Here is a 25,173-nt window from a genome sequence, read left to right as displayed (position 1 = left end):
TATTTTGATGCAAACAATTTAATTTTGCTTTCGTCAGATATGTAAGATAAGCGGTTCAAAACAGACCATTACCAGAAATAATGGGTGTGTTGTTCATAACTGGCTCAATGTTATTTGGTTTGAGGTTGAGCTCAACCTCAAACCAACTAACATTGAGCCAGTCATGAACAACACGCCCATTATTTCTGATAATGGTCTGTTTCTCACCCTTTATCTACTACATATACATGTATCCACATGTACAAGCCAGTAGTATGTCCTTCGAAAATGATCCATTGTACCCTGGCCCCATTTACAAAGGATATACTATTGGCTTGAACAGGTGCGTGTGAAACAAAGAACATCAATACAGCAGCTAGGATGTCTCAAAACTACAACTTGCGACTTTACGCTCATTTCGGGTTAGCAGGTCACATATGAGCAGTATAATTTATATTGACTACAGACGATAACCAACTTGATGGTGTCAAGATTCCAAATATTTTATTCACATATTCTTCAGAGAATGCATGGTGGTACATACTATTAGGCTATTCCAGTTAATATCCATATATACCCGCAACAGAAAACTTGGCCTTAATCCACACAGGTAGTGTGAATTTTAAATGGGACTACCTTGGAATGACTCCATTTGAAATTCACACTCCCTGTGTGGAAGACTAAGGTTATGTATGTCTCCAGGGGAGTGTATGTATTCAACTATTAGGCTATTCCAGTTAAAATCCATACCCGCAACGGTAAACATGGCCTTAATCCACACAGGGAGTGTGAATTCCAAATGGGACTACCTTGGAATGACTCCATTTGAAATTCACACTCCCTGTGTGGAAGACTAAGGTTATGTATGTCTCCAGGGGTGTGTATGCATTCAACTATTAGGCTATTCCAGTTAAAATCCATACCCGCTTCCGGGAAACATGGCCTTAATCCACACAGGGAGTGTGAATTCCAACTGGGACTACCTTGGAATGACTCCATTTGAAATTCACACTCCCTGTGTGGAAGACTAAGGTTATGTATGTCTCCAGGGGTGTGTATGCATTCAACTATTAGGCTATTCCAGTTAAAATCCATACCCGCTACGGTAAACATGGCCTTAATCCACACAGGGAGTGTGAATTCCAACTGGGACTACCTTGGAATGACTCCATTTGAAATTCACACTCCCTGTGTGGAAGACTAAGGTTATGTCTCCAGGGGAGTCTATGCATTCAACTGGAATAGCCCATGATCACAATATACTTATATTTACAATAAAAGTATACACAATAACAGTAAAATATTAATCAATAAAATAATACCTTATTCATTTAGGGGACAACCCAAAAGTTTGATGACGTAATGTAAATGAAAGTGGTTTCATCAGGAGACTAATGGATGTTCATTATAGAAGGTCATCAGACTTTTGGTTTATTCCCTGTGTAACATGATTGAATCCTTAAGGGAATAAACCAAAAGTATGATGACACAAAGAACTTGTACTGCACACCCTGTCAAACAAAATTTTAAGTACCCCTCCACCCAACACTGCCCCCCCCCCGCCAAAAAAAAACCATGTACACTGTGAAATGGGAGAACAAATTAACACAAATTGAAGTCTTGGGAATACACCCAAATGTATTAGGAATACACCCAAAGGAAGTAGGAATACACCCAAATGTCTCAGGAATACACCCAAATGTCTCAGGAATACACCCAAATGTATTAGGAATACACCCAAATGCCTTGGGAATACAACCAATTGTCTAGGAATACAACCAAATGTATTAGGAATACACCCAAATGTATTAGGAATACACCCAAATGTATTAGGAATACATCCAAATGTATTAGAAATACGTCCAAATGTATTAGGAATACACCCAAATGTATTAGAAATACACCCAAAAGGCCCTGACAATTTTAGTGTTAACGAGATTCTACTGTAAGATGCATCGCTATTAGTCAGATGGATAGAAACATAATTAACACATTTGGGTGTATTCCTAATACATTTGGGTGCATTCCAAAACATTTGGGTGCATCCCTAATAGGCCTACATTTGGGTGTATTTTCTAAGACATTTGGGTGTATTCCTACCACATTTGGGTGTATTTTCTAAGACATTTGGGTGTATTCCCAAGAATTTGGGCACAAATTACCACAGACAAACTACAATCAAAGTCCCCATGCTTTGTATGCTGTGAATTATCGCATATTCATGAGCGCAAATCGTTCGATCATGCATTTCTTACAATTACGCCAGCATTGCGTGACTTTGCGTATACGCGATTGAGCGCTGCGTGTGTGTTCAGGAAAGACTGTTTCATCTGTTGCACTTCATGGGATGATCGGTCCTCATTATTGGGTGCTGCTGGGATTTTGACTGATTGTAATTCATTGCTGATAGTCTGTGCAAAGGCTCATTTTTTTTGCCTTCGAAAGGTATTAGTTATCAGCCCCATTATTCCTAATTCCTTTTTTTTCCGATGAAGGCACCAGTCAAAATATAACATTGTTGGGCAAGAAAAACTTTGTATGATTGTGCTTTTGGCCCCTGAACATGTTTAAAACAAAACTGCCATGAAGTTATATAAGAGGTTTTGCTTTAAACATGTTCAGGGGCCAATGACACAATGCCAAACGATTGTGTTTTGTGGCACTCAAAAGGCTGAATGCAGTGGAAGTGCCCCCCTCCCCCCGGAATGTGGTGCATGATGGGAAGTAGGGAAAAAGGTTTATTAAATACATGCTGTAATTCAGCTTGCATGTTGCATTTATGCAAGGAATGCTGGGAAGAGTTTATTGATGGCCTTGGCTTTTTTCAAACCATCCGGGTTTCATGATTGCCGTCCAAAATATGACGGAAGGGTCACTGGCTAGCTAGCCGTTGATTTGCAACATTTGTGGCATGTTGGTGCTATAGTTACTAGTCAACCCATCGTGATCGACTTGATGGTTTTGTCAGGCTTCGCTGATTTATCAGTGCTAGTTAAGAATATTTTCTCATGTTCTAGCCCAGTGTCACTCCATGTAGCTCTCCATTCATCAGGTCCTAATAAAGTATGACATGTAATCCACCTACTTGCTGCATCTGGGCAATGCATACTGGGTAGAGTTTAGAATATTTTCTCATGTGCTAGTCCAGTGTCACTCCATGTAGCCCTCCAATCATCAGGTCCTAATAAAGTATGACCTGTAATCCACCCAGCTTGCTGCATCTGGGCAATGCATTCTGGGTAGAGTTTAGAATATTTTCTCATGTTCTAGCCCAGTGTCACTCCATGTAGCTTTCCATTCATCAGGTCCTAATAAAGTATGACTTGCAATCCACCCAGCTTGCTGCATCTGAGCAATGCATTCTGGGTAGAGTTTAGAATATTTTCTCATGTGCTAGCCCAGTGTCACTCCATGTAGCTCTCCATTCATCAGGTCCTAATAAAGTATGACTTGTAATCCACCCACTTGCTGCATCTGAGCAATGCATTCTGGGTAGAGTTTAGAATATTTTCTCATGTTCTAGCCCAGTGTCACTCCATGTAGCTCTCCATTCATCAGGTCCTAATAAAGTATGACTTGTAATCCACCCACTTGCTGCATCTGGGCAATGCATTCTGGGTAGAGTTTAGAATATTTTCTCATGTGCTAGCCCAGTGTCACTCCATGTAGCTCTCCATTCATCAGGTCCTAATAAAGTATGACTTGTAATCCACCCACTTGCTGCATCTGAGCAATGCATTCTGGGTAGAGTTTAGAATATTTTCTCATGTTCTAGCCCAGTGTCACTCCATGTAGCTCTCCATTCATCAGGTCCTAATAAAGTATGACTTGTAATCCACCCAGCTTGCTGCATCTGAGCAATGCATGTTGGGAAGAGTTTATTACATGTTTGGTTTGCCAGTCTTATCACCTGCCAGCACTCAGCATTGGATAAGGGGCCACCTATTAAAGAAAGTATAGAAAAAACAGCTCAATTCTTGTCAATTTTTTGGACCAAAAAACATGCACTTTAGGGTATTTTTAGGATGCTGTGATAATCAACCCTTGGTTTATGCACTCTGACTTTTTGCAAACATAATTCTATTTTAAATTGTGGGATAGGCTTTTACGACGGGAATTCATAACAATTAGTGAGTTTTTATCGGATTCGCCGTCGGACAAGTTTATTGTCAAATAAACTTATTTACAAATAAACTTTGTAGTACCTACCATTTGTAAACACATCAATGAGATCTTTAACAAAATGACTAGGAGCTTGTCGCTGTATCTGAAAATGGGTGTGATACAAAAACAAATTTTGCAATATAGTAGCTTGAAATTATTTTTCACAATAATTGAATGGGCCATTCCAGATGAAATCCACACCCCTTATGGAATACATGTCCTTAATCTTCCACAGAGAGAGAGAGTGTAGATTTCAAATGGGGTTACCTGAATGTGTGACTCCATTTAAAATCTACATCCCCTGTCTTGGAGATTAAAGTCATGTCTTCCATAGTGGGTGTATGGATTTCAACTGGAAGTGCCCAATCATGTGTTTTATAATGTGTTTAGGGACTGTTCAGAAACACTTGTTAGGGGGGCTGATGCTAAAGGGGGGTCCTTAAAAGTTTTGACCCTCCCAAGGGGGGGGGGGGGGGGAGCTGAAAAATTGACCACAAATTTTCATGGGAAAATTTAGTTGATTTTCTATGGGGTTGACCCATAATTTTCATGTCAAAAAGGGGGGCCCTGAAATTGTTGAGATTTGAAAAGGGGGGCCCCGAAAAATTTCCCAGATGAAATTTTTTGCATCAGCCCCCCCCCCCAAGTGTTTGTGAACGATCCCTTAGATGGAGTCTGATAACATGGTTTTTATAATGCATGCACATAAAAGAGGTAGAGACATATTTTGCCTTGGCCATCTTTTACACAAAGGATATTATACTGTCAGTCCCATGTATACAAGGACCATTTTATTTATTATTATTATTTCAAAGAACTTATAAAGCGCATTTCCCATGGACCAATGCGCTGTACAAAGAAAATAAAAATACACAGCATGGCATTAAGAACAACAATATATCACAATGTGGTAAAATATACTCCTAATTACTTCAAAAAATTTGATTAAATCATATATGCGCAACAATCTGAAGCACAATTAGAATAATTAAAAATACACAGTATCAATACCAAAAATACACAGCATGGCAATAAATCACAACGTGGTAAAATATCTTCCTATATCAAAAATTTGATTAAAACAGATATGCGCAGCAATCTGAAGCACAATTAGAATAGTTAAAAATACACCTGAACCCAATTAGGGATATATATCATTATAAAATACATATTATTATCTGTACACAACAGGAGTGAATATCTACAAACAGGTCTATGAAAATACATAATGGTAAAAAAACAAAAAACATAACAAAGACCTAATATTTTGGAAAAAAGTTTCTTAAAAGATTGCACATTAGGAGCGTCACGCCATGTCACCTGAATGTAGCTTAGTCAGTCCTACATGTGCATTTGTAGCTTACGGTCTTACCGGGTGGTTCTCAGAAGCTTGTTTCTTTGCAAACATGACAATCTCCGCCTGGAAGCAGGCTTTGATCACGTCTTCAGCCGTTGCATTATGATGAAGTACTACATTAATTTCACCTGCACAAAAGAGAGAAAAAGAATAAATGAACAATTCTAGCAGCTGTGTTAGGCTACTTCATAAAATTTGCTTAATTTAATGCCCATGTCACCCATGGGTGTCACCATACCAAGACCACCAAGTGATCTGCACCGTAAAGCTAACAGATAGAAACTTTTCAGACAAATATCATCAAAATTACTGACAACTTATATTTATACATAATATATATTTCATCTTGTCAAAACCAAAAGTTACTTCCTGACCTGACAGTTTCGACCATCTTGGACGATGGCCATCTTCAGAGTGATGATTTTCCACCAACAGAGGGCAAACCAGTGCCTCAAAGTGGGCCCATTTATTATACATTGGGAGATTCTGAATTTTTTCATGTTTTCAAAAACTAAATTTTGAAAGTATTTACTACCGGAAAAAAGGTATCGGCAGAAACTCTTACAATAATATGCTTCTATTGCCTAAGCTAGCTGTCCAGTTGCAATCCAGACACCCCCCTATGAAATACATGACCTTAATCTTGCACACAATGAGTGTAGATTTTAAATGGAGTCACCCATTTAACAAATTCACACTCCCTGTGTGGGAGATAAATATCATAGGATTTCAACTGGAATAGCCTAACAGATCATGGTCAAACAATTAAAGTTTCAAAAGAAAAAGAGGCATAGGTTGGGATATATGCTCACTAAGTTGGCATTTTTAGCCCCATGGAGTATGGACACTACTGTCTTTCTAACATAGCCACTGATTGGTTAATTATATGATATAATTATCTGAGTAACCAATCAAAATAGAGCTTTTAGAGCTCTCATCAATTTTAAGCTAAATCCCCTTCAGCATTACTGACCATCCTTACCATATCTCAATCAGCGGTCGAATTCGACGGTATCGCATCGCAAAATGCGATGCAATTTCCATCAACTGATATGCACTTTTCCAAAATGCATAGCTAAAAGTGCTATACATAAATTTGAGCTAAATTCCACGCCGTATTTACCTCAAAAGTTCCCCCAATGCATCGCGATTTTCGAGCCAAATTCTACATCACATTTTTTTGGCATTTTGACACAAAGCACGTGGGGTTATCCCTTAAGCTAGCAATGTAATGCCCCAGGTAATTTTGGTGGTTCCCGAATCTGTCAAGCTCTTGCAAAAGCAAAATTACGTCTGTCAAATCAACAGCTATCAGCAAAAAACCTGACCTCTGACAGTTGCTAGGATATGTTTTCAAGTAGTTTCAATACCCCCTGAAGCTGTATATGCCAACTGCGCATAAAAAAATTGTTTATATGTTTACTGAGCATCGGTTTCAAAATACCCGCGTTATGTCGCGATAATGAGCTCATGAATAATTAATGAGGGAAATGTCAATGGCGATATTACACATAAATTTTGACTTCTTGAAAACAATCGTGAATTCTGATGGCTTTTAAGCATAAAATCCAGCACAGACATGAATTTATTGATGATAAATAAATGATGAACACATACAACCTGTATTTTCTTGGATATATTTGATATTTTATTAGCAACAAGGTGAGTTTGGGAAATGTGTGTGATGCGCGAATACTTTATATTGGCGGCAGTGATAGCCGAGATTTGATGACAATGACAGAAGTTGTAGATTCGCTACGCAAACACAAATATTGCATCGCCAAATGCTACACTTTCTCTTTTTTTTTGCATAGCAAAATAATTGCGATGCAAAATTTGGAAACTGCTATACAAACATGTGTTTTGCATAGCACAAACAGCTATGCAAAAAAATTGACTGAATTTGAACCCTGATCTCAATATATGATATACCTCTTTGTAACCAATCAAAATAGTTCTTGGAGGCAGAAAATGGGGTTAAATGTACTGCCTGGTTATTGCTAGTTCACAGAGAAAAAGGTTCAACTGTAATTCAGGGATTTCAAGGACTTTAAATTGGGGGGGGGGGTACAAGTTTGGTTTGGGTAGGGGTGCTGTTGGGAATTTGAAAGTGGACCCCTCCATATACCAACTTTCAAAGAAATTTGGACACATCGCTACATCAAAAGTCCAAATTTTGGCCAAATTTTAATTTTTACCGAACCAAAATTGGCTTTGAAAAATGGGTTATTGATATACCAAATGGCTGAAAATGAGACCCATTATTACTAAACCATGTGACTTGGAGATAATTTGAAGAGACCTCCACTTGAAATGAGTCTGGTATTTATTCCTATAGCCATAAGAAACATGTGTAGCAGCCGACATACTTTTGATACGGATGTACACATATTTGCTAAATTTACAGGCTAAGGCAATAGAAACAAATTGGTTTGATCTTTCGATCGAGCATCGATCCAAAGATCAAACAAATTTGGTTCTGGTGCCTAACAAGGGCTAGTATTGTACTTTACCTTTCCGGTTGTTGAAACCCATTAGATAATGCTCCTTATCATTGCTATGCAGACACTCATCCAAGTCTGGTGAACTGTGAAAGAATAAGCCTATCATTATGATCACCATAGCAGTAGTCCTGCAGGATCCCCCTCCCCCACCCCACCCCCAAAAGGAGGAACACCCTCCGATATTCGACAAGGGACATGATCCATGTAACCGCAACCTATTATTACCCACTGCGTGTGTTTTTGACCAAATATTAAAGTGATGAGATCAAGCAAATGAGTCTGGCGTTGATTAAAATCAAAATTCGGTTTTCAATTTCATTGCATGAGCCATTTTCATAAATTCATTTTGCTGTAAACCCCATCATAATTAGACTTATAGAGGTTATCCGTGTTCTATAAGTTGCATATCCTATCAGCGACTGCTATACCTTGTTTAGGATTTTCAGAAGAAGTACCTGCATTAGCTCTAGTATAGAGCCTCTCTGCCATCACCCCAATAGCACAAGTAATTTATATGAGGTCTGACTACTACCATACCACAAGCAATCCTAGTTCTGAGGTCACACATGAGTAACGGGATAACCTCTAGATGGTTCTAGAGATATGGTCATTTTAATATTACTCAGAACAATAAAATGCAAAAGAAGTTGAATATTATTATTGGCTATATCTCAAAATCAATATTCCCGGCATCTGACTCATTTTGCTTGATCGCATCAAAATATACTATTACATGCAGGCGTCTGAAATAGTTCAACTTTATTACGCATCTGTCATGTCAAATTTCATTATTTTGTAATAAAGTTGCGGATCCGGAACTATTTATATACAACCCGGTTCAATAGCAGATAAGCTTAACACTTCCTGCACCCAACACATACATGCGAATATTCAATTAACCTTTTCGGTAAATCCCATAAGCCTTTGCGTGTAGACCTGATAGATGTTCTCATTTGACGCCACGCCGATGTGCATATCGTTTAGCGAACATCATTACTGCACATTTCAAAGACATGAAGTGCACAATACCGATGTGCACATTGGCATGACAACATCTCAGGTCTAACCGCAAAGGCTTATGGGATTTACTGAAATGGTCAATTCCTTCCCTGCACATCCAAGATGGCACTCATCATGCCAGGAGGCAGCCATCTTGGATAAAGGTGAATTGGGATATTCTGTTTAAAATCCACGCTATCCATGTGGAAGATGTAAGAATTATCTTCCGACAGGGAGAAAATATCTACAAGGGGAGTATGAATTTCAAATAGAATGAACACAATTTGCAGCTCCCGATTTTCATATACCCTTTGAGAATGATTCAATCTGAATCTTCCATATAGTCAGAGGGAGGGTGAGTTTCAAATAGAGTTGGTTAATAATGTGATCATTCCATTTGAAATTCATACTCAATACCTTTCACAGGGGTAGTGTGGATTTTAAATGAATATATAGCCCATTTGAAAACTGTTTATGGGGAATGAGAAATAATCATTTAAGTTTAGGAAATAATTGAAGTATGTTTTCCCCATTGACTAATATAGACTATTCACCAACACAACAATCATGCGTGTCTAACAATCACTCCAGTGTTGGGTACCTTCGTGTTACATGTCTACGCATTTACACGAAAGACCGTAAAAATATGCGGTATGTGCATAGCAGTTCGTCTGTCGCATTTCATGGAATGATCGGCACTCATTATCGGGTGATGCTGGGACTTAAGCTATTTAGTCAATGGTTTTCCCTCACCTTTCAAGGTAGTTCTTTTTAAATCTACACCCCCTGTGTGGAAGATTATAAAGTCATGTCTTCCATAGGGGGTGTATGGATTTACTGGAATAGCCCATTTATTTATTTATTTATTTATTTATTATGCTTCATCACTGGCTCATATACAATTACAAAGATAAATATATTATATAAATATTGCACATACTAATAATCAAGACAAAGTAAAGAATAAAATGCCAGCGAAAAGAATGGGACAAACAGGTGCAAAATCACCTCTAGGACCATCCCACCTTCGATTTTTGAAAACAAATTATTGGGAGGAAAAAAAACCCATCACAGCCCCATCCCAAATTAAATAAGCCTGCAATTCGAGCATCTGCAGTAAGAGCTCCAAGAGCATGTTTTCAAAGAACAAAAATTTTGAAATTTATATACCTACCTCTGCAATAGTCTGCTCAATTGTACCCCTAAATGTAAAGTAAATGGTCTGGACTGGCCTGAAACAAATGAAAAACACCCAAATGTATTAGGAATACACCCAAATGTATTAGGAATACACCCAAATGTATTAGGAATATATTGTACACCCAAATGTATTAGGAATACAACCAAATGTATCAATTAGGAATACATTGTTCACCAACAAGTATTAGGAATACACCCAAATGTATTAGGAATACACCCAAATGTTTTAGGAATACACCCAAATGTATCAGGAATACAACCAAATGTTTTAGGAATACATTGTACACCCACAAGTATTAATACACCCAAATGTATTAGGAATAGGAATACAACCAAATGTAATAGGAATACACCCAAATGTTTTAGAAATACACCCAAATGTATTAGGAATACACCCAAATTGTATTAGGAATACACCCAAATGTATTAGGAATATATACCCAGGCAGCGTGTGCCACAAACAATAACTTCCATCCTGGTCAGTCCACTATTAATCCACTATATTCCATATGGTAAAGCTAGGGCACATGGTCAAGATCTAGATTTTTGTTGAGTTTGACACATAAACAGCAATCGTTGTGGCGAATGTAATTGGAATTGGACATTTGAAACTGGTCCACACATATGAATATACTGTCTTATTCCATATCATATCACAGGCTCTAAAGGATTCATAGGGTATATTGTTGATCCATTGATTATCCTTTTCTGATGCATTGTGGGATAGAAAAGGGGGAAAATTAGCGATTGATTTCCCCCCTTTTCTATCCCACAATGCACCAGAAAAGGATAATCAATGGATCAGCAATATACCCTATTCACCACGGCTGGATTCATCACCCCATTTATCTGTTGTTAATTACTATCTAGAAACACTTGATAAAAGTTGTGTAGCGTGGATCATCCAATTGGGGGCACTGACCATGATGGGGGGGGCACTGGGTCTGATAAGGAGGGCACAAGCGGTGTTTTTTTTGGCAATCTTCCTCTCAGATTTTCTAAATTTTGCAATCGATTGGGGGGAACGTGCCCCTCCTCTATGATGCTACGCCACTGCTTGACAAACTATTGAATACTTACTCCATATCACAGGCTCTAAAGGATTCACCACGGCTGGATTCATCACCCCATTTATCTGTTGTTGATTACAATCTAGAAACGCTTGACAGACTATATGAAATCGAGCTTGATTGAATGTTTCCATGACGACTGATTTGACAGCTCTAAAGTTGGCATATATGTGCATGGTAACTGCCAATAGGAATAGACTCCAGGTCAAACTGAAACGAAAGGATCAAAATATATTGGACTTCAAAGTGCTACTTGTGTACTGTCTGCTTTTTCATATGGTATTCTCTACGCCACTCCTCCCAGGTGTAAAATGGGGAGCAGTCATGCAGTGCTATTATTGTTAGCAGCCTTCTGATGTGAAATATCCTATAGCTAGTGTCAGTGGAATAAATTGGATGTTTATGGCTGAATAAGATTTTGTTATGGTGCATAAAATGACAAAAATCAATGCACAGGCCCTTTAATTGTTTTCACCAGAACAATGCATGACCCTGATGAAGGGCGAGTGCCTTGCGATGAAAAAAATTAAAGTCAAATTGAATTTAATTAAATTTGTCATTTACACATTAAAAAAATCATATCTGTCATTAACATCATAAAACTATCATTGTTATAAAGATATTTGTCTTCCATTATTATTATTCTTGGTTTACCTCAAGTTCGGTAGTGATGTCAATGCCTTTCCGCGATTGTGCTGCAAGCGTGCCGACAAACCGCCTTTGTACACGTGCGTGTACGCTCTGAGAGATTAACTTAATGTGTGCGATTTGATACTGCGCATAGCGAAATGCGCACCTATGTCACTGAACTTTTAGGCAAACCATTGTATACATACCTTGTATGACCAGCTACAATTGGTGTTATCATCAGGCTTACTAATAACCCAGCTAAATTGACCATTGTTTCCTGAAAGAGAAAAAAATGTTAAAATATTGCAGACGACAAGTTCCAAATTTTCTTTAAAGGAAGTCTCCGGCAGCAAGCACAACATAATGTCTTATATGTGAGAAGAATGATCAAGCACGAATCATGTGGTTTTAAAAAACAAACTCATAGTGACCATAAAAACGAATAAAAACATCCGTCACTCAACACGCGATATTCAAAATCCCCGGGCGCTGAAATTGTCTAGTGCAATGATGTCCCAGTATACAATGAAGGCTGACGACAATTGAGCACAAATAACTATTACGTCATTGCACTTAGACAATTTCAATATCGCATGTTGAGAGCCAGCTGTTTTTATTCGTTTTTATGATCAATGTGAGTTTGTTTTAAATAAAACCATGTGATTCGTGCTTGATAATTATTTGTCTAATATGTAAGGCATAATGTTTTGATTGCCGGAGACTCCCTTTAAGAATTTGAAAATGTCAGAATTGTCTATTTTCATGACCATATTTGGAATCAGCATGAAAATGTCTCAAATCTTGGTACTTTTTATGTTGAAGCCTTATTATGCAGAGCATTATGAGAGCAGAAATCCTCAGTTATGTGATAGAAAGGAATTAATCCATAAGATAAGAAGTCTGTGAATTCACAGCACCTCTGAAAGATCATATGTAAAGAATTCTTATGCTTTGATTGCATAATGCTCTCAGCATGTAATTGTGGACATAGATGGTGCTGGTTGCAAGCCCTCGTAATGTATTTGGAATACACCCAAATGTATTAGGAATACACCCAAATGTATTAGGAATGCACCCAAATGTATTAGGAATACACCCAAATGTATTAGGAATACACCCACATGTATTAGGAATACATTCAAATGTATTAGGAATACACCCAAATGTATTATCTATGCACCCAAATGTATTAGGAATACACCCAAATGTATTAGGAATGCACCCAAATGTATTAGGAATACATCCAAATGTATTAGGAATACATCCAAATGTATTAGGAATACATCCAAATGTATTAGGAATACATCCAAATGTATTAGGAATACATCCAAATGTATTAGGAATACAGCCAAATGTATTAGGAATACAGCAAAATGTATTAGGAATACACCCAAATGTATTAGGAATACTCCCAAATGTATTAGGAATACAACCAAATGTATTAGGAATACACCCAAATGTATTAGGAATATACCCAAATGTATTAGGAATACATCCCAATGTATTAGGAATACATCCAAATGTATTAGGAATACATCCAAATGTATTAGGAATACATCCAAATGTATTAGGAATACACCCAAATGTATTAGGAATACTCCCAAATGTATTAGGAATACAACCAAATGTATTAGGAATACACCCAAATGTATTAGGAATACATCCAAATGTATTAGGAATACAACCAAATGTATTAGGAATGCACCCAAATGTATTAGGAATACACCCAAATGTATTAGGAATACACCCAAATGTATTAGGAATGCACCCAAATGTATTAGGAATACACCCAAATGTATTAGGTATGCACCCAAATGTATTAGGAATACACCCAAATGTATTAGGAATGCACCCAAATGTATTAGGAATACTAGACTGCTGCCCTCAGTCGTCAACCGTCTGGATTGACGGCTGAGAAAACTACGTGAAAAAAAAGTGACGGATTTTGCAACAGGATTCCTGTGGCATAGAGCATGCGCAGTTGTGTCCAAATTGACCTTTTGACCCGAGTTTGTTGTTTTTAGAAGTTCCGATCGCGATCTTGTCACAGCGGCGCGGTACACCGCCGCGCGCCGCTAGTCAGTCACGCTACGACGCACAACCAAAGTCGCATTGAATAGTTTTCAGAAGTCCGTCATGATATGGCCTGTAAGATAATCAGTCGTCACTACGAAGCATACACAGTACATGCGAAGTGTAGACGGCTGATTGGAATTAGTCTATAGGAATACATCCAAATGTATTAGGAATACATCCAAATGTATTAGGAATACACCCAAATGTATTAGGAATACACCCAAATGTATTAGGAATACACCAAAATGTATTAGGAATACACCCAAACGTTTTAGGAATACACCCAAATGTATTAGGAATACACCCAAATGTATTAGGAATACATCCTAATGTATTAGGAATACATCCAAATGTATTAGGAATACACCCAAATGTATTATACACCCAAATGTATTAGGAATACAACCAAATGTATTAGGAATACACCCAAATGTATTAGGAATACACCCAAATGTATTAGGAATACAACCAAATGTATTAGGAATACATCCAAATGTATCGGGAATACATCCAAATGTATCAGGAATACACCCAAATGTATCAGGAATACACCCAAATGTATTAGGAATACACCCAAATGTATTAGAATACACCCAAATGTATTAGGAATACACCCAAATGTATTAGGAATACACCCAAATGTATTAGGAATACACCCAAATGTATTAGGAATACATCCAAATGTATTGGGAATGCACCCAAATGTATTAGGAATACACCCAAATGTATTAGGAATACACCCAATAGGATAGAAATGTCCAAGTATTCATCATTTGAATGTAACAACCAGGCAACATTGGGCTATTCCAGTTGAAATTCATACACCCCCTGTATGAAAGACATAACCTTAATCTTCAACACAGGGGGTGTGAATTAATAGGGTTACCTGAATGGGTGACTTTATTTCAAATCTACACACCTGGGTGGGATATTAAGGTCATACCTTACACGGATTTCAAGTGGAATAGCACATATTTGGACTTGATGGCTTACACTTGATTTTCAAATTAACATAAAAAACCTTTTCACTAGAAGTTTTGAAGTACCGATGACAAGTATTAGAAAGTATAGCTTTTTGGACAGGAAATGATGAAAGGAATGCAACTATATCTTCAATACTAAGTCCAAAACCAATATTTTCCCCCAAATTTTGAGCACATCGTTGAATTCTTTCATCATTTACTTTCTAAAAATGTATTCCCATTAATTGTCTTTGTTACTTTAAAGGATATAGTGAAAATAAAAGTTTAAAACGCAATTCTGCGTGCATCCTTAAGGCTGCCCTAGCCTCACTGCTACTAAAACAAACAAACATTGTGACTCACCTGACTCCCGTCTTTAGCTGACACATCCGCCATATTGTTCCTCCTTGCTTGATGCATAGTTAATGCTGCCCTAGTTGCTCCACCTACCAGCCCAACTATTGCCTGAGTTTAAAAATGGAAAAAGTGAAAATTAAGTTTAGTAACACATGTCTTACAGTTAACTTTGGAACAGCTGCTGATGGTTTACCAGCGACAGTTAAAAAAGCTTGCCCTACTAATGCAGACTTTTTGTGTGGATTTTCGCAGGTGATTGTGTATGATTTAACCCCCTGAGCACTACCTGTCGATCTAACATTGCCTCTGATTGGTCAATTACATGATATCTGCAATTTAATCACCAATCACAATGGAGCTTTGCAAATAATTCACTCCAATTTTTTTGCGTGGTGAAATTATTCTAACAATGTTGCTAATTGGGCCTAAATGAAAACTTCTTTTTGGACAATCGGCAGGTAGTTTTCATGGGGTTAAACAAGTTATTTTCTACTTACAAAACATAATCCTGATATGCATGCTATAAGGGTATACAAACTCCTAGAGAAGGCTGGTGCTAGGATTTGGACACAGAAGGCAGTATCGTTGAGAATATCTGCAAATAATCTGGAAGTACAAAAGAAATGAAGTACGCAATAATTAGGGCAGCATTCAAAAACATTACAAGTTCAGATGGAACATCATTGTTCCAATGTTTTACATGCACGCAAAAGGCTTCAACATAAAAGTTCCAAGTTTAGCAACATTTTCTCAAATATCCAGAGCTATCTCAAGAACCACTGAACCAATATTGGGCTTGCATATTTGTACTTATTTTAATGCATTTTTCATGCTGATTCCAAATATGGTCATGAAAATGTACAATTCTGAATTTTTTTAACTTTCAAACAAAATTTGGAACTTGTCATGTCTGCAGTCGCACCTACGGGGAGAGGATTAACACTGTACATCTTGTTTCAGGGTCTTAAGTTTTTTATGTGATCAATTCAAACATTAACATTGGTATGCACACATGAAGAATTCTGTTAGCTGCATTCGGCTGTTCAATTTGAAAACCACACTACCCCTGTGGAAGATTTTGGAAATGTCTTCCACAGGAGGATAAATTTCAAATGGAATGAACATATTAGGTGGCTCAATTTGAATTTTTTAACACCCTCTGAGAAAGATTCAACCTGAATCTTCCACTTTAAGGGAGGGTGAGTTTCAAATGGAGCTGCTAAAGTGTTCGTTTTATTTAAAATTCATACTCCCCCTGTGGAAGGTATTTCCAAAATCTTCCACAGGGGTAGTGTGGATTTTAAATGGAATAGCCCAATTTTTGATACCTCACTTATGCCAAAAGAATTTGAAACCATTTAAACAACTTTGTGAAAATTGGTGCAATTCGGGGGTGGGGCTTTTGGCAAAAATGTCTCAGAAATAAGTGAGCTCAAATTTGAAGCAAAATATTTGGAGGATAATCTAGTCAAAAGGCATCTGGAAACTTCAACTGGGGGTCTCAGAAAAGGGTAAAAGAAATGTATGGGGGTCTCGGGCATGGAAAAAGAGCTTGAAAAAGGGGCACGGTATACGGAGTGCCCCCTGCCCCCCCACCACTCATCCCCATGACGATCAGCAGTATTGATCAGTAAAGCTGTGTATTGTTCATGGTCTTTTCAAGGTCTGTTATCCTAATGGGCACTACTGACCACCAAGTTATCAGCATCTAAGAACTATTTTGATTGGTTTACAAAGAGGGCTACATCATGTATTCAGCCAATCAGATACATTATTAGCCCTGGACCCAGTGCCGTGACCACTACCCGCTGGAAGTAGCACTCAGAAGTGGCGAAGATACTCGGCCGCAAGTGACCTTGTTTGGTTCAGCCGCAAGTGCGTACTTCGGACGAGGCTTTGCAGCCTTATTTTCCGAGGAACTGAGCCAGTGCTAATACATGGTAACAACAGTCTAAATGCTTATAGAGATGTAAAAGCTGTATTTTGATTGGTTACTCGGATACTTGTATCAAGCAATTAATCAATCAGGGGGGCTGTAAGAAGGCAGTTTTCCTTACCTCCACTTTTTGCAGTCACAGTCTAGATTGGAACTGAAATTAATAATAATACAAAAATGACAAGTAGATTAGTAAATGATGTGGTGCAAAAAACATGTCCCCCTGAAAGGACAGTTCTCAAACCACAATGCTGGACCCTGGGACTTGTACATACCCTGGGACTTGTATGGACCCTGGGACTTCTGTAGCTTGTAAAAAAAAATTGTGGGAAACAAAACCCACAAATACCCACTGAAGAGGCTTGTGGTTCTTATAATTTTTTTTAATTGCCCATATGTAAAATGACCTCAAATGACCGTAGATGACCTTTGACCTTACACCTGTTGCCATCACACATGTCAATGCACCCAAGGGTCATTCAGTCCAAGTCCCATTGAAATCCATTAAAGCATATGGGTGAAATCAACAAAAGAAGAGCCAAGGGTTCAAATTTTTTGCACATATATCATACAGGCACACCCCCACACAGACATCGGAGCTTGTTTCATGATCCCCTTACCAAACATTGTTTGGCGGGAACAAAAATGATGATGATAATGATTATGGCAATTTTTAAAACAACACAAAATACATCGAAATTGGTTGCCTCAAGGCACTTTTGCACAAATGTTCCCAATTAGACATATTGACATGTCAAAAATGCTGAAAAAGGTATCCTAAATCCATGGCACATCCCAGATCACACCTCCAGGACATTCTATTATTAATTACCCAGGTGGCAAGATCTGATGAGCTCATGGGGGGGGGGGTGCACTTAAGTTTCAGTGTACCACCTGCGTGACCGGCGATTTTCAAAACTCAAAACATACAAAACACAAAGGATTTCCCCTTAACAGGAATATAGCATGGTTTCGTAACAAATGTTTGGCAATTTTTACCCACCAAACAGGATAGGATTGTAGCTCTTACAGGTTTTGAAAAAATAACCCTATAGTACATGTACATGTTTTTGTTAATAATTTTCTAATATTTATGTTTGGGTGATGGTCTTGATGCAAAACATGCCAGGGAAACAAGCTTTAAGTTTGTGAAATAGCGGGACCATTAAAATGATCCCTAAACCCACCAACTAGAGGTTAAAAAACAACTTTTTCTTGAAAACAGTCCTTATTGGCCAAATTTTTGGCCAAAAAATGGGCCTATTTATATATCAAAATATCATATATCAAAATTGCCACAGAAAAAGTGGTCATTGATATATACCATTACCAAATTAAAGGACTGATAATGAAACCCATGCTTGCCACATATCCTACCCCCACCCAATATAATATGATACCCAGTACCTACCTATTATACCAAGCAAACATAATTCTTCCTGCCATTGAAGTCCCATCTGTAATATGTATAACAAGATTTATGAATATGTGTGCGAGAGGGATAACCTTTTGGGTGTATTCCTAATACATTATGGTGTATTCTTAATACTTTGGAACATGTATTCCGAATACATTTGGGTGTATTCCTAATACATATTTGGGTGTAGTCCTAATATATTTGGGTGTATTCCTAAAGGCTCATATTGAAATACCCTACCACGTTTTCACACAGAAAGAAGGCAGGATTCCCCTCGCTAAGATCGCGCCTCAGGAAAGCTCGGTCATAAAACGGATGGATTATATGCATCAGTGATACACCCTGCCCAAGATTTTAACAAAAGAAGGCTAGCACAGGAAAGCTGCAGGATGGCGCACACCTTCCTGTGTAAGGGAATTTCAATATGAGCCCTATACATATTTGGGTGTATTCCTAATATATTTGGGTGTATTCCTAATACATATTTGGGTGTAGTCCTACATTTGGGTGTATTCCTAATACAATTGGGTGTATTCCTAATACAATTGGGTGTATTCCTAAGATGTTTGGGTTGGCAAATCGCATGAGCAGCTATTATACCTATAGTGTTAGACTGCTGACCTCATTCGTAAACTATACATGGAAAAAAAGTGGCAGACTTTTGCAACCACTTTCTGGTTGCACTGAGACTGTGCAGTAATTGTGTCCAAATTGACCTTTTGACCGCGAGTTTGTTGTTTTTAGAACTTCAGAGCGCGATCATGTCACGCCGTTAGTCAGTTGCGCTATGGCGCACAACCAAAGTCGCATTGAATAGTTTCAGAAGTCCGTCACGATATGAACTGTAAGTCAATCAGTTCCCTGTTTCATCCCCTACACCTTTCAGCATAGCGTGGGTAGCTAATTATAGTACTGTAAAATGGGGTGACTCCCACTGTTGCTGATGATCATTTAATTTACCTTTCAGCAGCCATGTGATAGTAGCTGCTGTAGCTGTAGCTGTTTCATCTCCTACGCCTGCACCCTTCAGCATAGCATGGGTAGCTAATGTTCCTATTATAGTACTGCAAAATGCCTACAGACATAATTTGTAATAAACATAAGAAAATAATTGGTGAATTTTTGTACATTGGGAGAGTTCACATAAATGCACCTAAGCTACTCCCCATTCCAGAAAAATACAGCACTAATTTTTTTGGGATTAAAAAAATATTATCCTATTTAGGCTATTTTGCCAAATGAAACATAGCTAAATATCTTCATCCTTTAGTTAGGTCTAAATGGCAATAAAAGTTGAATTTTAATATTTGGCCAATATTTGAAAATATGGGCCAAAACATGCCCAAAGACTTGTACTAAGACTAATTTCAGGGTCATGTATTCTAATTTTTTATGTTCTATTATCACAATTAACATAAAACACTAACTATATGAGCAAGCTCACAGCCTATTCTCCAAATTTAGGATGCTTAGATTTGTGCTAAGTCTTTGAGTTTTGTGACTGTGATTGTAAAAAATCATGCAAAATTGCATATTTGGCAAATTTTCCCTCAAATTGTAAAACTATTAGAATTTCACTTTTATTGCCTAAACTAAAGGATTAAGATTTAGCTATGTTTCACTTGGCAAAACAGAACAATATAAAAAAAAACATGTATTTTTCTGGAATATGGAGTAAGTTTGTACTTTATAACAATGGGCTATGCCAATTGAAATCTATTTCAAATAAAGTTGTGACTCCATTTGAAGTCTATACCACCTAGCTGCGCAGAAATATCACTAACAGAGCCTTTCATAGATTGAGAACTCTGATTTTCTCTGATTGGGTGTATTCCTAATTCATTTGGTGTATTGGAGTATTCCTAATACATTTGGGTGTATTCCTAATTCATTTGGTGTATTGGTGTATTCCTAGTACATTTGGGTGTATTCCTAATACATTTGGTGTATTCCTAATACATTTGGGTGTATTCCTAATATATTTGGTCCATTCCTAATACATTTGTGTGTATTCCTAATTCATTTGGGTGTATTCCTAATTCATTTGGTGTATTGTTGTATTCCTAATACATTTGGGTGCATTCCTAATACATTTGGGTGTATTCCTAATACATTTGGTGTATTCCTAATACATTTGGTGTATTCCTACATCATTTGGGTGTATTCCTGAGACATTTGGGTGTATTTTTCTCACTCACCTGCAACGTGTCCCACAATTGATAGCTCATGTAATCTTCGCTGACACTTTCCGGATAACCCAGAGGTAAAAACACATCCTGAAAATAAAATAAATTAAAATGAATCGTGTGCATCCATATCAAAAGGATGCACTGTGGGGTGTGATTTACCCCCCCCCCCCCTCCCTCTGAGATTTATGCCTATACTGGAAGCGCATAACTTACTCTAACAAATGTCCTGATACCAGTGAACGTAGCATCTTTATTTCGTTCTGTTCGTTTAATTGATCCATCCCACTGCTTCACATATCTGCCTTCAGTGTGTGACCCATAGGTCTCCCTGCACACCATGGTGTCAGCCATCGTCAATTCAATTCTGCTACCAGCAGTCTGTGTGGTGGGCAAAAGGAAAATAAATCAAAGCATTATAATATGATTTTATCAAATTTATCAAATTTTAATTTGGTTACAATATTCTTTGCCACACATAAAATATTACTACCGTACTTAACGTGGCTGTGTACTCTAGACATTGTTTCTTTCGCGAAATTGAGCTTTTTTGAAATGTTATGTTTTTTATAAATACAAGGAAAGAAAATCCAGATTTGTTAACTCCAAATGCTCTTTTTTATGGATTTTATTTCACTATTTCACTCGTTTCCGCAATTTAAAAGAAATGAAAATCTTTGTTGTACCATCGGGTATACGCCACAACAACGTATCGCGTTTTGTAGACGCGCAATTTGTTAACGCACTTTTGGGACAAATGGCTCCGTTTTAGCTGATAAATGTGTACATCCATATCAAAAGCGATGCACTTGAAGCTGCTACATGTGTCTCATTTCACATAATAGCTAGGAATAAGTACCAGACTCATCTGAAGTGCAGGTCTCTTCAAATCATCCCCAAATCATTATGGTGTCAGGCATGTTCTCTGTTTACCTGAACCATGTGACTTGGGGGTGATTTGATGTGACCTTCACTTGAGCCTGGTACTCATTCCTAGCTATTATGTAAAATGAGACACATGTAGCAGCCGACAAGTGCATCGTTTTGATATATGGATGTACACAAATGTGAATTTTTTTATGTTCTTTCCCCCGATTTAAGCACCAAGATATAAATAGATTTCACCCAAACTTCTCAAGGGGCTGTGGATTTACCCGATGTTCACGTAATGTAAGGTAGAAAAACGAGAACTGCCGCATTCTCCTGTGAGCTTCGATCAAAGTGCAAAATGTGACCTCTTTAAACTTCAACGGCCTTTATTTCAATGTTCATTTTCTCGGTAAAATGACGATTTAGGTACACGATAACTCAATAAATACAGCATCTATAGCAGGGCTCCGCAAATAGCGCCGTGGCTTCCTGAGTGGCGCGCGGCGCCGTTTAGATTTTTTTTAAATAAATAAACAATGCGATTCCCATGTTATCCATGTAAAGACAGGCTAAAATAGTACAAAATATTGCATCAAATGGCGTCATTTGCACCTCAAATTTAAAAAATCGATAGCTCTGACTCCCGGCGACTTAAGCCATTGAGTGACGCTTTGCAGTTTGTTTTTTTAATTTCATGTGGCGCTTCAACAAATCTATTTGAGGAAGCCTGATCTATAGGTACCGGTAAGCAATTATGCTCATCATAAAAAGCATGATCGACTTAAGAAACGGTTTTCTCATTTTTTTTATATTTTGGTCTATTTCCCATTTTAGGCATCATTTTGTGCAAATAGGCGTTTGTGAATTTTAAAAAGTTCATTTTGATGCCTTATATGGTCAATATCAAAAAACTAAAAAAAACCTTTTGGAATGATGTCTGAAGGCATTTCTAGGCAAGTTGGCCCTACTTTGTCTGCGTTATATGAAAAAGGACAGGAGTAAGTATAAGTGCAACGCTTTTGATGTTTTGATGTTTCGGGAGACTGGGAGGGATCATAATAAAAAAATGATGGAGCCTATTCTTGACTGTGTAATATTCCTTCACCACATTGCCGTACGGTAACAGTCTTATACGATGGACAGATAATATCCGTTTGTGAATGAGGACATCGTATAAGTTCCTTGTACTAGGATTTACTGTTGGATGGAGGCACGCAGACATAGACCGTAAGGTACTAATTTCGAGGAGCATAACAAACACCAAATTGGTGTCGTATGACCTTTGACATGCATGCATTCTTTTGTCGAGAGTTGACATGGTCTTTCAATTTGTGCCGAGTGTCCTTGGCAGACTTGACTATGCTTCAGAGGTCATGAAAGGATTCAATAGATAACCTCTGCCCCACTAATCCCCAGCTATTGTCTGAAATTGCTCCTCGGAAAATATATTATAACAACTCGGTCCTCAATTTGAGGCTCAAATGATAGTCATATAATGACCAAAAGATAAATGACTGACTATGTCTATGACTGCACCGTCATATATCGCCGATCTTCTGCACATTTATATACCTGGGCGCACTGGACTTCGTTCAGCCAATCTTCATCTTCTTCAGGAACCACGATCTAGCAACTCTTTTGGCGACCGTTCTTTTGTCATTTGTGCTCCTAAACTTTGGAACAATCTACCAATTCACATTAAAAACTGTAATACTTTGGACTCTTTTAAATCTTTGTTAAAAACACATCTGTTTAATATCGCTTTTTCTGATGACTTGTAGTGTAGAATGTTTATTATGGTATGTTGTATATTATCTGTATTTGCTCTGTTCATCATGTTCCCCTTTGTGGTCATATTCCTGTTGTTGCGCAGTGAGCGGCTCTGACGGATACTTGCGCATTATAAATTTCCATATTATTATTATTATTATCAGTATCATTGAGGACTATATCTGGTTCCATACAGCAATACGCAGTATTGCTGTCTGGTAAGCAGGTACGAATTGAGACGTTGTGAATTGAGACGTCGGAGCCGGTCAAACACAGAGGACTAGCCTACATCCCGTATCCTACTATCACTCAAACAAGCAAATCTCTTCACGAATTCACTCACCTTGCGATCCTACATCATCAGTTGAAACAAACATCTAAGTTTAAAAAAACAACTTTGTCATTCCTCAAAACTACAAGTAACTTCATTAATAAAAATTGAAATCATACTATTACCCGTTATTGAAAATTTTGTTCGATTTATGTGAACCAAAAGAACGCATGAGTCGAGTTCAGTTTACCAAAATGGTAGCTCCTGCCTCCTGGTCACCTCAGATATGACGTCAGTATCAAGCTGCTTATTAAACGGTGGATCGGATTGGTTGAAATCAACGCCACGTTTTTGACCTTACAGGGGTCAGAGATATGCATATTCATGTATGAAAACAGCGATCGGATATAGTATCATCACCGAGAACTGAGAATTGCGACATTTTTCGATGTTTGTACCGGGAATTTCAGACACGGAGACTCATGGAGATTTCGAAAAATTCGTCCAAAGGTAACCAAAGGGTTGGGATCGCATTTTTAACTATCACTAAATGTTTCGGAATTGAGGTCGGCTAAAAAGTAGACAGTTTCGGGGACTGTAATTGGTGTAGATGTCACATTTTGAACAGTGAGCGATAAGTGACCAATTTCATGCTCAGCACAAGTGACTATCTTTACACAGGGTAATTGAGGACTGAGTTCCGCAGTCTAAGAGGCACGAGTTCCGCATCAACGACAACGTTACATGTACTTTTATTACCTTACTTTTAACACCAAGATTCTTGTAAATAAAAACCAATTACCTGTTACTGAACCTTCCAAAATGTGTCCACGAATAAATGTACTTTCATGACTTTACAACAACCGGCCATCCAATCTTTTATGTGGCACCACTTTAATACATTGCGCTTGCGTACAACCAGCTCTGCAAAACTTACTACATGCTGCCAATAGCAAAGTTCGGCGCATTAAGGGAGCACACCACTAAGTAAAACCAGAGAGTAGTTATTCTTGAGAGGGCACTCACCTCATTTGCATGGCAAAATTACCCGTCTCCTCTGCAGCCAATTTGGTTTCGCTCCATCGAAATCAAGCTGGTCACGGAGGAGACTACTTTCCTTGTGTTTGTTCATTTGTGTATGGAGAGCCCTTCTTGGAGTCCGTTTGGACTCAGGCTACGCTCTCAGCTAGAGTCCGACGCTGCATTGTACTAGAAACACCTTCTCTGTGAACTCGCTAGAGCAAGGAAAATAAAAACTGGTTTCATTACTATCTGTTTTTGAGCTTTTTTGCAGGTCTGCGACCATGGTGTTACCACAACTGTCTTTGCGTCATTAACATGTGCTGGAGTCTAGCACAGGTCAACCAAAGTCCCGGATTTTAATAAGACAATAATGATTGACACACACACCAGGAAGTTTCTCAT

General features: G+C 38.0%; 1 protein-coding gene across 1 annotated transcript; it reads right to left on the bottom strand.

Annotated features, from left to right (window-relative positions):
- Window positions 1-1,543: 1,543 nt before the first annotated feature.
- Window positions 1,544-24,705, bottom strand: LOC140144460 (RUS family member 1-like). Its single transcript, XM_072166270.1, has 15 exons — window positions 24,551-24,705; window positions 21,054-21,218; window positions 20,850-20,927; window positions 19,612-19,726; window positions 18,646-18,691; window positions 17,356-17,388; window positions 15,796-15,904; window positions 15,305-15,406; window positions 12,110-12,180; window positions 11,284-11,483; window positions 10,178-10,235; window positions 8,014-8,087; window positions 5,516-5,628; window positions 4,189-4,246; window positions 1,544-3,921 (listed from the first exon to the last, which is right to left on the bottom strand). The coding sequence occupies exons 2-15, from the start codon at window positions 21,189-21,191 to the stop codon at window positions 3,731-3,733; spliced, it is 1,386 nt and encodes a 461-aa protein (XP_072022371.1). The 5' UTR covers window positions 21,192-21,218; window positions 24,551-24,705; the 3' UTR covers window positions 1,544-3,730.
- Between the last annotated feature and the right edge of the window lie 468 nt (window positions 24,706-25,173).

Source organism: Amphiura filiformis, unplaced genomic scaffold (assembly GCF_039555335.1).
Source record: "Amphiura filiformis unplaced genomic scaffold, Afil_fr2py scaffold_55, whole genome shotgun sequence".
Lineage (NCBI taxonomy): Eukaryota > Metazoa > Echinodermata > Ophiuroidea > Amphilepidida > Amphiuridae > Amphiura > Amphiura filiformis.
The sequence above is the reverse complement of the archived record's forward strand: the minus strand, read 5'-3'. Positions and strand labels throughout refer to the sequence as shown.

Coding starts and splice junctions, on each gene's coding strand:
- LOC140144460 (XM_072166270.1), bottom strand. CDS start 21,191: ATGGCTGACACCATGGTGTGCAGGGAGACCTATGGGTCACACACTGAA. Junction 19,727..20,849: donor AATTGTGGGACACGTTGCAG/GTGAGTGAGAAA, acceptor TTATGTCTGTAG/GCATTTTGCAGTACTATAAT. Junction 3,922..4,188: donor CATTGATGTGTTTACAAATG/GTAGGTACTACA, acceptor TTTCTTTAATAG/GTGGCCCCTTATCCAATGCT.